We start from the raw sequence: 16661 nt of genomic DNA, 5'->3' as shown, positions 1-16661 counted from the left end.
TAGTTAAGAAAAATATGTTATGTTTATATAAATATATTTATAATATTCTGTGGATAAATATATGAACATGTAAATACATGTAAATATTTTCAAACTATATACTGTATGTGTGTGTATTTATATATTATATATAAACTTATTTTGGATGTGATTAATTGCGATTAATCGTTTGACAGCACTAATACATTATTTTGCCTTTGTCGTTTTGTCTGATTTTCAAATACATTTTTGTTTCTTATGGGAAAAAATGAATGGGAAAAAAATACTTTGAGTGCTGCTATAAAAGTCAGCGGCACCAATGCACTCTATAGTGATCCAATCAATTCAGTCAATTTGCAAGGAAAATAAATGCTGTTTCACACAGATATTAGTCACAATAGCAAAGAAAAGATGCTTGCATTTTCTGTTGCAAGCATGTATGAAATATTTTACATATTTTATCATAAAAATAATTTTACATCATAATGCTTACTTGCTTGGAATTTTTTTTAAATATTAAAACTGAAGTTATTTACGGGTTTAAATTATATTTTGAACCCTAGATTTTCCTTGTTGGAATTTTTTATTTTTTTATTTTTAATGCATTTTAAGTCAGTAATAAGTGTTAGATCATCTGAATGATTTCTTAATCTTCTTTCTGAAGTGGGTTGCATGTTTAGGGGCCTCAAACAGGGAGCAGACCATGAACCTCAACGAGAAGAAGCCCAACAAGTGGTGGACTGAACCGGACACATTTGCCATGCTGGCCCTCATAGAGCAGATGGGTCTGGTTCACGAGCTGGATAAGAAGCGTCAGCGCAACGAATCCCTCTTCCGACGCCTCAGGCTGAGTCTGTCAAAGCGGGGAATCCACTTCACAGTCACCCAAATCCGAAACCGTTGGAAGAGTCTCAAACACAAGTACCGTAAGATCAAACTGGCCAGCTACCGAAGTCCAGCCGCTCGCCTCTCTGCCATCGAGTCTTTCCGTTACTTCCATATGCTGGATCACATGTTGGTGCGCAGACCGAAGCCGGGGGGCAGGGAGGACGACCTTACAGATGGTCACGCTCTGCTAGGACGGTCACTCGCGGACCTGGACGACCACGCAGACAGTACTGCTTCCCATGGCCTTGTTGCATACCTTGTAGTTGGGTTATTCTATAATTAGGGGTACATGTAGAATTTGACAATGTGAAGAAAAAAGTTTTCCTTTTTCCCAAAACTCCAAACATGACGTTACATAGCTGCTTTGAAATAACCTATATTGTATGAAGTGCTATATAAATAAAGGTGATCTGTAGGAATATGTGCATAAAATACCATCCATGTTTGCTACTGTCCACCATGTTACCTTTACTGGGTAACACAGTTGACAGCTAACTTAGTTGACATTTTTAGTGTTTTAGGCCTGTACTCAACATGGAAGCCTAGAACTACTGAGCATATGGTGTGTTTAGAAATATATTTTCATAAACAAAACAAGTTTTAGTTAAATTTTCTTGTTAAAAGACAACACTGTTGACAGTCAATTAATCTACTCTTGACACAGGTTTGCTAATTTAAACAATATTAGGGGAAAGAGAGAGAATATAACTTCTAGTGTTTCATCCAATTGCTTCTAAAAGAAATATCATCATACTGTGCAAATAATGTGAGAATGGGGCAACCTTTCCTTTTAGAGGGGGAGGGGGGTAGTGGGTAACTTAGTTGACAATGGTTTTTTGGATACAAAGCAAGTTATATTACAATAAACACTTATTATTTTTGAAGCGCACACACCCAAGTGTCTTGATAACCCAATCTAACTGAAGGTAAAACTGTGAAATTAATCAAAATCGGACAGCGGAATATCAGGGTTGTTTGTGATATGATCATCTGGGATTTATATTGATGAAAATATATTAAAAATATACTTTACGGTCGGCACCAATTGCTTTGTGGGTAGCGCGCTGACATACAGCGTCGTTGCGCTGCGGGAGTCCCGAGTTCGAATCCCGGTTCGTGGACCTTTCCTGATCCCACCCCCTTCTCTCTCTTTCTCACTTCACTTCCTGTCCAACTACACTGTCCTATCTAAATAAAGGCATAAAAACGGCAAAAATAAATCTTAAAAAAAATTTAAAAAAATAAATAAATCACAGACATGAGATGTACCCACAATTATAGAATGACCCAGTTATTTGTCAGTATTCAGTGTACTGAAAGAAAAGTTCATCCAACAATTCAAATTTTGCCGTCTACTTAACCTCATTCCAAACCTGTATGACAGACTTTCTGTGGACCACAAAATCAAAGGTTACAATGGGGTGTTGTCAACCTCAATGAAAACATTACAAAAGTGGTCCATATTGTGCACTACATCTCCAAATCTTCTGAAGTAGTGCATTTGTTTTTCTATTAACTGATAATCTTCCCTTCCACCACAGCTCTCAAATCTAATTTGCAGTCACTTGTATTTTAATATAGTGTGTCATTGGAAGTGAATAAGCCTTATTTTAGGGAACGCAGAAGAAAGTCAAATGGGTTTTGAACTGATTAGTGGAATAAATTATGCCAGAATTTTCATTTTTAGGTGAAATATCCCCTTTTTTCCCCTCTGGAGATATGCATGTCTTTAAGCATAATTGGTGCTTAACTGGTTTTGGCTAGCCTTGATATGCAGCCTTTGACGCCAACCAAAAAAGTTATGGGAATTGTTTTCTCCTCTTGATTATAAGTCTAATTTAATTGATCTAATTTTGCACAATCATTATTTTTTCCTTAATATCTGTGATCCACCAGTTGAGAATCACTGGCTAATACAATATATATGTATTAGTGTAAAGGTCATTGCACACCGAGTCTGAATTTTCTCACGTTGCGTCAATCATGTCTTCGAAACTTTCGTCTGTCAAAAAATATAAATACGGATCAGGTTCGATTTTCTGCATTTTCACATCTGCAGCAAGATTTTAATAGGAAAGGGTGACGAATATGAAAAAAATGCATGCAGAAATTTCGGACTCAGTGTGCAAGGACCTTAAGTGCGTCTGATAGACTTCCCTTTTACACAACAATTCTGTCATTTACTCACCCTCGTGTTGCTCCAGATCTGTATGACTTATTCTTGTGTGGAACATAAACAAAGATATTTTGAGAAATGTCTGAGAAATGTGTTTTTTTGTCCATACAATGGAAGTCAGTTAGATTAAAAGTTCTCAACATACTCAAATATCTTCACTAAGGAAAGTCATACAGGTTTGGAACCACATGAGGGTGAGAAAATAATGACAAAAGATTCATTTTTGGTCAATGTCATTAAGATTTGTTTCTTATAATTACATACAAGTCTGTTTATGCAAGTCTATTTAAATTGTACTCACTACAAGTTGAGGTTTTGTCCTCTTGTGATCTCCTCTTCCAGGTCCTTGGCCTGAAGGCATAATCCCTAAATCTGAACCTGAGAGCATGTCTTCTAAACTTGAACCTGATGTTGATGAGAGTCTGAATCCAGATGACGTGGCCGGTTCTGAGCCTCCAAGCTGGGCTGTAGGACCAGATGAAGTCATGACCCTGGGCTTGTCAGGAGAATACCTCTATGCAGTGAAAACCGAACCACCATCGCTATGCACTCCAAACAGTACAGAAAGTACAAGAGACGCCCTTGACTGCAGCCACAGTGATTTCCCAGGTGACATACTAGTTTAGTTCTGCCTGGTACAACAATCTTAAACACCTCATGAGTCACAGTTCTCGTTTTATCTCATCAGGAACTTCTGAGGAGACCAGCAGCCTCATCCTCCAGCAGCTAACCATCTTGAACCACCGGCTTGGAGAACAGCTGGCCGAGCAGAGAGCCTTCCACTGCAGCATGCTGGGAATGATGGACCGCCAGATTCAAGTCCTGGAGCAGCTCTCCAATTTCACCAGGAACCACCAACCCAAGCCTGAGACCCCAGAGATGGACTCTTCAGCTAGTCCGAACGTGCATGAAGCTCAAACGCAGACTCTTGACCCGTATCCCACGTTCATCATGCCCAAAAGCGAACCAACAACTGCTCCTTGGAAGGTCTCTCTCTTGGAAGTCCACAAGAGATCACCTTCTGAATCAGGCAGCGAATCTGAGACTCCTCAAACCCTGGAGGGTTGCAGAGAAAACACCTCTAGCCCACCTTCTTTAGAGATTTCATCCTCAACCAAGAACGCTATTGTGCAGAATGGTTTGTGTAAGCACGATTGAGTGCTGTTTATTTGGGACGTTATGCATTCGGTAGGAACTACAAAAGTCTTTTGTCCTGTAGATGTTTCAGGAGCTTGTCTGATCTGAAACATCATCAACATATGCGTTTTTCAGTTTCATAGGAAAGTATTCAGTGCTCTGATGTTTTAATCAGTAACACTTTTGAAAAATAGAACAATAGACTCATTATTTATTTACTTTGTTTGTTTGAGAACTAACACTTGATGTGAATCTTAGATGGTAAGTAGCTCAACAGTGACTGTTTCAAAATTGCAGTTCGGACCAAGGTAGCTTTATGTCTGTAATCATCTTGCATTATCTGAGAAAAAAGTGGATTATTGGTGAGCTTAAAGTTGTGTATAACTATCAGTTTCTTCCAGTTAGGTTTGGGACACACTTTAAGCCTGATTTTAACAAAAGAAGGTGTGTTGGTATGAATTTCATCATCTAATCTGAACTCATATGGTTAAGTATGAACTTATAAGTCTGTTCATTTTAATAACTGCTTGCCTCTTATTATAAAGTAACATTTCACTGATATGTGTCATTATATTTTTGACATGCAAAACATTGTAAGGCCACTAATTCTAGCAATCTTACTAGTGTCCATAGGGTATTAAGAAATTACATTTACGTTGTATACTATGGGTATAATGCCCAAATACTATGGGTATATCCTGGTGAAAAAACCAGCATATGCTGGTAGGTATGTTTTGATGCTGGGATGCTGGTTAGGTATGTTTTGATGCTGGTTTACGCTGGTCCTTAGCTGGTTTATACTGGTCCTTGACCAGCAACATGACCAGCAAAAAACAGCAAAGAACCAGCTTAAACCAGCTAAGGACCAGCAAAAACCAGCAAAGGACCAGCTTAAACCAGCATCAAAACATACCTACCAGCATATGCTGTTTTTTTCACCAGGGTATTTTGTCAAAATTTACTCAAGTCAAAATGTATGGGTAAAAGCATACTCAAGTGGAAGGGGGGAAAATACATTTAATCGTACTTCAGTTGGACAAACGTGTTTTACATAACGTTAGCTTTTGAAATTGTAATGTTCTGACTATGGGGTTACATATCTCCTATCATCACCAAGGCTGTATTTATTTAGGTAAACATACAGTAAAACGGTAATATTCTAAATTATTATTACAATAAACTCCAATATGAGGGCGAACAAATTAACTTTACAGTTGTTTGGGTCACTGAAGATAGCTTAGTTATAGCTCAACTCGCTATACTCCATAACAGCAGGTGGCAGTATTGGTTGAAAGTAGCAGCGCTACACACTAGAACAAAAGGCGGATTTTGTGTATCTGGTGCTTTATAAATGTATTTTTATTACGTGAGTGAAGATACGTGCAAAGAGTAAGTCATTTCAGTGTGTGTTTATGCTAATGCCATAGCATATTTAACATCAACAGACCAAGCAAGTTAGCAGCTTTACCGCGGAAGGTGCGGTAACATTAGCTAAGCAGCTGTTTTCACGTTAATCAGACAGATTATGTACATTTTTATGGATGCTTAGGGTTTGCTATCTTACGAATCACGTAAATATTTTAAATATAACATTTTAAATACAATATGGGGTCTCAAGCCCCGGTTGCAAGAAGACAAGCTAGCAGGAATCGGTTTTGTTAATGCACATCAACAACACATACTGAAGATACAATATAATACAGCTTCTGTAATATCCTGTTGTGTATATGTGTACTTTTTCCAGCTAAAATGTTGAAAACTAAAATGCGAGAATTCTTATGGCAGAGAGATTTCAGGGTTTCAGTGTTTTATACTCCACCTCCAAATGTGATCTGAAAAATTAAAAGTAAGGTTTATAATTTAATTTATAAAGACCTTACTGTGAAATATATATATATATATATATATATATATATATATATATATATATATATATATGTGTGTGTGTGTGTGTGTGTGTGTGTGTGTGTGTGTGACCCTGGATCACAAAACCAGTCATAAGGGTCATTTTTTCAAAACTGAGATTTATACATCATATGAAAGCTGGATAAATAAGCTTTTCATGAATGTATAGTTTGTTAGGATGGGACAATATTTGACCGAGATACAACTATTTAAAAATCAGGAATCTGAGGGTGCAAAAAAATCAAAATATTGAGAAGATCGCCTTTAAAGTTCTTCAAATAATGTTCTTAACAATGTATATTACTAATCATAAATTAAGTTTTCATACATTTACAGTAGGAATTTTACAAAATATCTTCATGAAACATGATCTTTACTTAATTTCCTAATGATTTTTGCCATAAAAGAAAAATCAATAATTTTGACCCATACAATGTAATTTTGGCTATTGCTACAAATAAACCCCAGCGACTTAAGACTGGTTTTGTGGTCCAGGGTCACATATATATATATATATATATATATATATTATAAATGTGTAAACATTATTTGTCAACTATATTAATTTTCTGTTACATTATGTTTTTTTTTTTTTTTCTAGTCACCATAGTATTATGTTAGATTTATTTATTGAGATTTTTTTTTTTTTTAAACTAATTTATTTATTCATTCATTTAGTATAATCTTTTATTTGTTTATTATTTACGGTTGAGGTCAAACGTTTACATACACCTTGCAGAATTTGCAAAATCCTTATTATTATTATTATTTTTATGTAGTACTGACCTGAATAAGATCCTGTTTAAAAGTTACACTAGATTTTTAATACTGCTCTTAACTGAATGATCCACAGCTTTTTTTTTTTTTTTTTTTTTGTGATAGTTGCTCATGAGTCCCTTGTTTGTCCTGAACAGTTAAACTGCCTGCTGTCCTTCAGAAAAGTCCTTCAGGTCAGACAAAATCTTTGTTTTGTTTTTGTTTTTTTTTTTAGCATTTTTATCTATTTAAACTCTTTCTAACAATAACTGAACAATTTTGAGATCCATCTTTTCACACTGAGGACAAGTGGGGACTCATGCAACTATTACGGAAGGAAACACAATGCATTAAGGGCCAGGGGTGTAAACTTTTGAACAGAATGAAGATGTCTACATTTTTCTTATAAATACATATATATATATATATATATGTATTTGTTTCATTTAGCACTCATTTAGAAGACCGTTATATGTTTTCCTAAAGACTAAATAAGTTAAATTTACCCTTATCTTCAAATTCAAAAGTTTTCACCCCCTCCTTCTGAAGCATCAGTGAGCATTTGAACCTTCTGTATTAGTTGCATATGAGTCCCTCAGTTGTCCTCAGTATGAAAAGACTTTTGTGGACTGTCCACTTTTGTGGAAAATGTCTTCTTCAGGTCAGTACTAAACATTTTGCAGATACTGCAAGGTGTATGAAAACTTTTGACCTCAACTGTATTCATTTTTACATTTACACAAACCCCATAGCACTCACTTGCAGCTACCAGTTTGAAAACCCCAGTATTAGGCAGTTAAATTAAACATCACCACATCACACATTATCCAACAAGCTGTCAAAATCTCTGTCTCAGGTTGTATATTTATATGCCAGCTGTTTTTAACACCTGTAGTCACTTAAAAATATTCACTAGTGAATAAAAGAGTAGAAGAGCCACTTTAGTATGCCTGCAGACCTAAATGGGTTAAATACAGAAATGGCCATTTTTCAGTGGAGTGTTTCCAGATGTTTGAGGAACTTTCCATGGATGTTCTCTTTTCAGATATGGCAGATGACGCTTTGTTTGAATTCCTCCACATGGAGATTGTTGCTCACGTCTACAAGGAACATGCCACCCGAGACGACATTGATAAGGTGCACCACCATTTTTCCTACTTTAATTATGTTTGGTTATATCATATTTAATCTTTTCCGTTTACATCATGCTCTGACGTGCTTTCTTAAGGAGAGAGTGACGTGTATCTCTACTCTAGAAGCAATGGGCTTCAGAGTTGGACAAGGACTGATTGAAAGGTATTCATAGTTATTTACGAAATTATACGTTTTTCATACTACAAAGTATCCAGATGGCCTAATTTTGCTTGTTTTTAAAAAGGTTTACAAAAGACTGTCCCACTTTCAAAGATGACTTGGACATAATGAAGTTCCTGTGTAAAGACTTCTGGAGCACGATCTTCAAAAAACAAATCGACAACTTGAGGACCAACCATCAGGTCTGAAAGTTTAATTATGTATTTAATATAAGTCAATGCATGTGTAGAATTCAGCATTATTGTAATTTATTTTCTCTGGCTTTGCTGTAGGGCACGTATGTCTTACAAGATAACAAATTTGCACTCCTAACTCAGTTTTCCAGTGGAAAGCAATACCTTGAAGAGGCACCCAAAGTAAGAATGGCGTATAAGTCCATTCAGTATTTTATTTGCTCTGTATTTTTTTTTATACCATTATTAATATATCTAAATGTGTTTAATCTCTCCAGTACTTGGCCTTTTCCTGTGGGTTGATTCGAGGAGCGCTATCTAACCTGGGCTTGGAAAGCGTCGTCACTGCGGAGGTTTCTTTAATGCCGTCATGTAAGTTCATGCCATTTATTTAACTAATTAACTGAAATATAATCAATACATGATGCTATCAGCTACATGATGTTCAAGATATTTGGGGCTTTAATGGCAAACATATACTTAAAGATGCAGTGTGTAATATTTATGACTATCTATTAACAGAAATGCAATATAATATACACAACTATGTTTTCAGAGATGTATAAAGACCTTACAAATGAACCGGACAAACTGCTCTACGGAGCACGTTTCGTCACATCGTTCTTGCGAATAAAACACTCACATTACTGATTAACAAGTAATAATAATTTTCACAAAAACATATCGGTTTACTGAATAATTATAGAAGTTCACTTTCAAAACAAAAATGTACAGATAATGTACTCACCCCCTTGTCATCCAAGATGTTTCTGTCTTTTTTTCTTCAGTCGATAAGAAATTTGTTTCTTGAGGAAAACACTTCAGGGATCTTCTCCATATAGTGGACGTCTATGGTGCCCACAAGTTTGAACATCCAAAATGTAGTTTAAATGCAGCTTCAAAAGGCTCTTAATGATCCCAGCCGAGGAAGAAGGGTCTTATCTAGCAAAACGATCGATCATTTTCGAAACAAATTGACAATTTATATACTTTTTAACCTTAAAAGCTAGCCTTGTCAAGGTGTGCATGAACTTTTTTTTGTTTGTTTTTTTTCGGTTCAAGACAGTTAGGGTATGTTAAAAAAATCTCGTTTTCTTCCCCAACTTCAAAATCATCCTACATCGCTGCAGAAGTTCTGACGCAGTGTTTACAAAGTGAACATGCAAAGAAGATCAAACACCCTTTACAAAAAAAAGGTCAAACAGGGACGTTGGACAATTTTGAAGTTGAAGAAGAAAACAAGATGGGAGTTTTGACATACCATAACTTTATTGACCCAGATTACACAGAGTTCACATGCGCATTGCAGAGACAAGACAAGACGAGCATTTGAGGTTAAAAAGTGTATAAACTGAATTATTTTTTTTAGAAACTGACACATTGTTTCACTAGATAAGACCCTTCTTCCTCGGCTGGGATCGTTTAGAGCAGTTTGAAGCTGCATTTTGGACGTTCAAACTCACGGCCACCGTAGACGTCCGCTATATGGAGATGAAATGAAATGTGATAAAAACGTTTTCCTCAAAAAACAATTTCTTTGCGACTGAAAGAAAAGAAAGAAAGACATGAACATCTTGGATGATCTCCTTTAAAGGAGAAGTCCACTTCCAGAACAAAAATTGACAGATAATGTATTCACCCCATTATCATCCAAGATGTTCATGTCTTTCCTTCTTCAGCCATGAAGAAATTATGTTTTTTGAGGGAAACCTTTCAGAATTTTTCTCCATATAATGGACTGATATGGTGCCCCGATTTTGAACTTCCAAAATGCAGTTTAAATGCAGCTTCAAACGATCCCAAATGCGGTTGTAAACGATCCCAGCCGAGGAAGAAGGATCTTATCTAGCGAAATGATCAGTTATTTTCATAAAAATGATACAGTTTATATACTATCTCAAACACTGGTCTTGTCTTACTCTGCCTGAACTCTGTTTTTTTTTTTTCTGGTTCATGACAGTTAGGGTATGTCGAAAAACTCCCATCTCATGTTCTCCCTCAACTTCAAAATCATCTTATATCGCTGTTTTACCTTTTTTGTTGAGGGTGTTTGATCTTCTTTGCATGTTTACTTTGCAAAGACTGGGTTGGTGCGATGTAGGATGTAGGATGATTTTGAAATGATTTTTGAAGTCGAGGGAGAAAATACGATTGGAGTTTTTCGACATACCCTAACTGTCTTGAGTCAGAATACACTGAGTTCAAGGAGAGTAAGACAAGACGAGCGTTTGACATTAAAAAGTATTTAAACTGTATTTTTTAAATGAAAATAACCAATTGTTTCGCTAGATGAGACCCTTCTTTCTCGTCTGGGATCGTTTACAACCGCATTTGTGATCGTTTGAAGCCGCATTTAAACTGCATTTTGGAAGTTCAAACTCAGGGCACCATATCAGTCCATTATATGGAGAAAAATCCTGAAGTTTTTTTTACGGCTGAAGAAAAAAAAAAAGACATGAACATCTTGGATGACAAGGGGGTGAGTACATTATCTGTAAATTTTTGTTATAGAAGTGGACTTCTGCTTTAAGTAAATATAATCCCTTAATTTACCGTTTGCTACTCTCTGCTGTCTCAGACGTCGACATCTTTGTCCTGTATCGGCCACCGTAGCTTCTTTATATGCAATCGCAATCTGACCAGTAGATGCCGCTAAAATTTTGCCTTCAAATGTTTTCTGTTTTCTCCCCCTTTTTTACAGGCAAATTCCAAGTTGTAATTCAAAAACTCTAGGATGGACTAAATGAGGTCTGAACAGCAACTTTTCTTCAATTAAATCTTTGTGAATGTGAATTACATGGAGCTAGATTCTATTTTATAAAACGCTGTTTGCAATTTGAAGGTACATTTGAACATGACAGTTTCCATGCATTTCATAATATTTTTTTCTTTTTTTCCATACCACTTAAATTTAGAGACTAGGCCTGTTTGGAAATCTTCTGAATGTCGTATTCTACCTCAGCTCTACTTATTACAGATTAAATTGGTGTCACAGATAATCATGGAAACATATTTTCATAAACATGACATTTCGTAACTTCATAACATGTTTTTGTCCAGTTTTTTTAGACTCCTTTGACTGGATGAGATATTTAAAATATTTAAAATAGTTAGATGTTAAAATGTTAGATACATTCTTTTTACAGTTTTATTGTAAAAGTAAATTATTTATGTATATTTGGAACAGTTAATATCTTTAGTTATTTCAACCCAGTTAAATAAAGCCATAATTTAGTATTGACACATAATGTATTGTTTGGAAAACAAACAAGCAAAATACAATATTGATAGTCATGTGGAGAAGATGTATGGATTCTGTAAAATCTGCTCTTTTATTTATTTTAAAAATATGTTTTTGGTTTAGGTATGTTGGATAAATAGAGACATATGTCTCAACTGGTGAAGTTTTTAAGAAAAAAAAAAATCTTGATTTCACCAGAAGAGGGCAACCTTTGTCAGTAAGATGTGTATCTTCTGGCGTAAAAGCTCGAAACATAAAAGTTTCATTTGAATGAACTTGTAGAAGCTTCTTGCACTTCATTTAGTCTGAAAACTCTTTATGGCTGGTACTTTAGTTAACTCAAGCTTTGTTTTACTAGCTGGTACAGTTTTTTTTCTGTGTATGGTGCTTGTTTGTTGTTTACTGCATAATTTTGGATGAATTTATTGTTACTCGAATAAATCAAGAATTAAAATATGTAAATTTGTAATACATTTATTTGTCTTACCAGTACAATTAATGCAATATAACAATGAAACTAATACATACATGTAACTGACATAATAATGTACATATATTTAGTTTCTTAGCACTTCCCAAAAGTGTGGAAATGTATGTTTATGAAAAACACTGATGTTGCTATCCTCAAATTTATTATATAAAATAAATAAATAAATAAATAAATAAATAAATAAAATTAAAACCAATAAATAACCAAATAAATTAATAAATGTTTGTTTTGCCAATGCAAATACATACAATGCCATTACTGCAATGTACGAATAATAATAATAAAAAATAAATAAATAAAATGAACAAGTATTCTGAAGTATTCTTTAGAAACTTTATTACAACTAATTAAATTAAATAATTTCATTTTTAATAATCTGTTTAAAATGATCTTTGCTAACTTTAAAATCAGTATCTCCCTTTAACTCAAAATAAATAAATAAATAAATATTTGTTTGTTTTGCCAATACAAATAAATACTCAATGCAATTACTGCAATGTACGAAAAAATAAATTATATATATATTTTTTTTTATTTTTATTTTTGTTGGCACTGCTTTTTTATGCTACTTATGTGGATAGATTTTGTTGTTGTTGTTGTTTATTTATTTATTTATGTATCTTTTAGATTGCTTTTCTCCACCAATGTAATACTTAAATTAGCATTTTTTATTATAATTATTAATTCAATTATTTAATTTTTAATAATCTGTTTAAAATTATCTTTGCTAACTTTAAAATCAATACTTATCTCCCTTTAACTCAAATAAATAAATAAATAAATATTATTTTGTTTTGCCAATACAAATAAATACAATGCAATTACTGCAATGTAAGAATAAAAATATATATATATATATATATATATCAAATATATATCAAAATATCTTGCATATATTTTGTTTCTTGTCACTTTTTTTAATGCTACATTTGCGAATAGAAAAGTTTTTTTGTATTCATGTATTTATTTATTTATTGAGATTGATGCTTCTCTCCACCAATGTACTAAATAAATTATCATTATTTTTTTATTATTATTATTTGCACCAATTACAGAAATCTTACTAGAACTAACTTCGTATTAAAAAAAAAAGAAGAAGAAGAAAGAAAGAAAAGAAATAAACAGTTTCAGTATTCTGAAGTATTTTTTTAGAAAGTTTATTACAACTAATTATGGGTGGGGGGATAATTTATTTTTTTAATTATAAATATTAGTATGATTATTTTTAATACCTCAGCACAGTTTAAAATGATCTTTTCTAACTTTAAAATCAGTATTTATCTCCTTTTAACTCTAAATAAATAGACACATTTTTATTGTTTTGAGATTGATGCTTCTTTCCACCAAAGTAATACTTTTTTTTTTCTTTTATTATTTTTCGCAGCAAACACAGAAACTTTACTAGAACAAAATTTGTATTAAGGAAAAAAGAAAAAAACACATTTTTTAAACAAAAATATCTTTGAACAGTTGAAGTATTCTGAATGTATATTTCAGGGAAAACATCTTTAAGGAAGTAGGAAACCAAATATTAACAATGAATTCAGTATAAAAACAAAGAACCTAGATGACACGCATTTACATTCTTCACATGGTGCTGAATCATCATAGAAAAAATGCTTTGTTCTGTTAATTATTGTGTTGCATAATTATTGCAAATGTCAATATGTCAGCAACACAAAACACTAATGCTCTTTTTCTGTTTATAAATGCCACGCTGTTATTTTGTAGCTTGTTTGCATTTTTCTCTCTTTTGCTGTCAGATGTAGTGTGTAAGGTCATGCGCTCTTCTCCTTTCGATTATCCGTCCCAAAAGCCTGCTTCTGCCTCTATGAGAAACAAACAAAAAGTGGCGTGCTCAAATGGAAAGCCCACATAAAGAAGGTTAGCAAGGCTTCCCCAGTGAGAGGCCATTCATGAGCTCTCTTTTGTGCGGCAGTTTTCCTTTGCTGCCGCTGGAGGTAAATAAACGGCCTCAGTCAGAGCGCCAGCTGTCTCGCTTCTCCTGCGCTGTCATGAAAGGGTTACTGGAAGGCCGAGACAAGAGAGTCTGCAGCTGAGTCTAACTAAGGCCGACTTCAAACACACCTTCTGTCCCACAGAACACTGGAGCAAACATCCTACATGCACACATTTCTACACACTTTCACACTGCTTGGCTGGCTTTTGGCACAACAGGCAGTTTGTTGATCTTTTAAGTCTGACTTGCCTGCATTATAGATTTTGTATTCATGTGTTTATTAGGATAAAAAAAAAAAAAAAAAAAAAACACACATAAAACAAACATTACAGGAAAAATACCATTTCTGTGTTTCTACTTCGAAATTTCACACTTCATTTTTATTTCTATTTTCTAATAAGAATAAGAACTAAGCTTAATTCAATTTCTACTTTATGAGTGAAAAATAGCTTAGTTCTTATTTTTTATGAGATGGGGTGAAGGTAAATCTTGATTATAAAAATAATAAATTAACTATAAAGGATATATAGGAAATTATATGTTACATTAAGTGTATTTATGACCACTAAGATGTTTTGCATAGTTTTACATTATTTTCATGATAATTACACACTTTTTTCTTTTAGTAATGAAGCAGTAATGAAGCCCAAAAAACTAGTTTAACTCATCTTAAAGTTGAATGACTTTTTTATAATACACTTTTGTTGTTGTTTTTTTCCTAAATAAAGCCGTTGGTAAATAAATAAGTGAATAAATACATAAATAAAAAGCCAAAATATTACTACTAGTACTACTACTAATAATAAAACCTATGATGAACATTAGTACTGTATTACAATGAAAAGAGTGATAGTATTTAATAAAGGGCTTGGTTAAATAAATATAGTAAATAAATAAATAAATAAAATGTTTAGCTTAAAAAAGCTAAAATATTTACTATATATATATATATATATATATATATATATATATATATATATATATATATATAATTATTATTCTTATTTTTATTTTTTAATAAAATTAAAACAAGTTTTTCAAAGTGTGATGATATTGGAGTTACCACGCTGGAAAAACAAAACAAAAAAAATAAAATAAAATAAAATAAAATAACCTTTTAATGCATTTTATAAAATTTATATTACCTTATATTAACTTATATTAAGTTTGTATTTGCAGTTTGTATTCTGCAGAGTATTCATAAATAGGATTTTTGAAGCAGTTCTGGAATAAAATGAAATAAAATAATAAAATAAAATAATTCATATTGTGCACACTGTACAAAATTAGCACTTAATGGCTGCAAAAAAAAAAAAAAACATTAAATACCAATACAATACAATAATAACAATACAATAATAATAATAGTAATAATAGTAATAATAAATACATCTAGATATTTAAAAATAACATTTTTAGTGCATTTTATAGAATTTATATTAACTAAAGTTCATATTCAGAAATAGGATATTTTGTTAAGCAGTTCTGGAATAAAATAAAATCAAATAAAAAATAACAAATACATTTACATATTTAAAAATGTTAAATAATGTTACAAAATATTTTTAATACACTTTATAGAACTTATTTTAACTATTCATAAATATGATGATTTTTAGCAGTTCTGGAATTACAATAAAATAAAATAACTAGTTAAACTCATCACAAAGTATCATCTCAGTTACAGTGTTTTCTAAATAAATACATAATTCAATATTTGAAATAATAGATAATAAAAAAAAAAAAAAATAAATTCTAAATAAATAAATAAACAAATAAATAAATAGTAAAATCTTATCTTTAAAAAAAAAGCTAAAAATTTACGAAGAAGAAGAAAATATTTTATTTTTAATAATGGTTTTGGTCATATATTTTAAAGCTGTTTGTATTGTCATTGTCTCATGAAAGACAGATTCCCCCATTAGTGATGAACCCATCTGCCAGATGCATGTGAAACTGCTTTGAAATGCCTGAACTGCTGAAAAAGATGTTATACATTTCTTTGGCTAACTTGCATTAATATCTCACAGAGGATCATATAAATGATAGACTGCACCGGGACAAAACAGCCCAGCCACTCCTCTCTGCATCCCGTGTGTTTGTGTCCCTCCCTCGTCTGTCCTCGTCTGCGCTCCTCAAGTGTTGCGGGGGGATTAATGGAACTATGGGAACTCGAGCCGCAGCTGCTCCATCAATGCAGCAGGAGGAACACAAAATCCCAGCATAACACTCCACTGCTTTAAGTGTGATGCCTTCACAAGCCTGCTCATTAAACCCTGTTTAGTGCACTGTGCTGGAATTGAGGAACAGTTGAAGATCAGCCGTAGTGTCAGTCACAAAACACTGTGCTCTTTAAGGTTATGTAATGAGGTGGTATATTATGTTTTGTAAAAGGTTTGTGTGTGCTGGATATACTTACATGTATATAAATACACACACATACATGCATATATTTAAGAGATATCCAATGCATTATATTTATATACAATATAAATCATACATTTTGACAGCCCTGCTCTTAAATTAAATATAAAATTAAAATAAGCTTTTCAAAGCGTGTTGATATTTGAGTTCCCATAATGGAAAATGAATGAATGAATAGGGCTGTCAAATTGACAGTTGGGATTAATCGCACCCAAAAA

General features: G+C 33.0%; 2 protein-coding genes across 4 annotated transcripts; both read left to right on the top strand.

The window, feature by feature from the left end:
• The first annotated feature begins 589 nt into the window (after positions 1 to 589).
• On the top strand, positions 590 to 4918 carry si:ch211-116o3.5 (uncharacterized protein LOC325902 homolog). Its single transcript, XM_051130059.1, has 3 exons — positions 590 to 1094; positions 3386 to 3652; positions 3732 to 4918. Exons 1-3 carry the CDS (start codon positions 683 to 685, stop codon positions 4199 to 4201), a joined length of 1149 nt encoding a protein of 382 aa, XP_050986016.1. The 5' UTR covers positions 590 to 682; the 3' UTR covers positions 4202 to 4918.
• Positions 4919 to 5444: 526 nt separating this feature from the next.
• On the top strand, positions 5445 to 12025 carry trappc6bl (trafficking protein particle complex subunit 6B, like). 3 transcript variants are annotated; one of them, XM_051130301.1, is made up of 8 exons: positions 5450 to 5569; positions 6968 to 7035; positions 7887 to 7978; positions 8070 to 8137; positions 8220 to 8337; positions 8428 to 8511; positions 8607 to 8700; positions 11030 to 12025. In XM_051130301.1, the coding sequence occupies exons 3-8, from the start codon at positions 7889 to 7891 to the stop codon at positions 11059 to 11061; spliced, it is 486 nt and encodes a 161-aa protein (XP_050986258.1). In that variant the 5' UTR covers positions 5450 to 5569; positions 6968 to 7035; positions 7887 to 7888; the 3' UTR covers positions 11062 to 12025. The 3 variants fall into 3 exon arrangements, with proteins under 3 accessions (XP_050986259.1, XP_050986257.1, XP_050986258.1); XM_051130302.1 differs by lacking the exon at positions 6968 to 7035 and having other exon boundaries at positions 5445 to 5569; positions 8073 to 8137; XM_051130300.1 differs by lacking the exon at positions 6968 to 7035 and having other exon boundaries at positions 5449 to 5569.
• Positions 12026 to 16661: the final 4636 nt, after the last annotated feature.

The sequence above is a fragment of the Labeo rohita genome, chromosome 15 (genome assembly GCF_022985175.1).
Source record: "Labeo rohita strain BAU-BD-2019 chromosome 15, IGBB_LRoh.1.0, whole genome shotgun sequence".
Taxonomy (NCBI): domain Eukaryota; kingdom Metazoa; phylum Chordata; class Actinopteri; order Cypriniformes; family Cyprinidae; genus Labeo; species Labeo rohita.
This window is presented reverse-complemented; position numbering and strand designations above follow the sequence as displayed.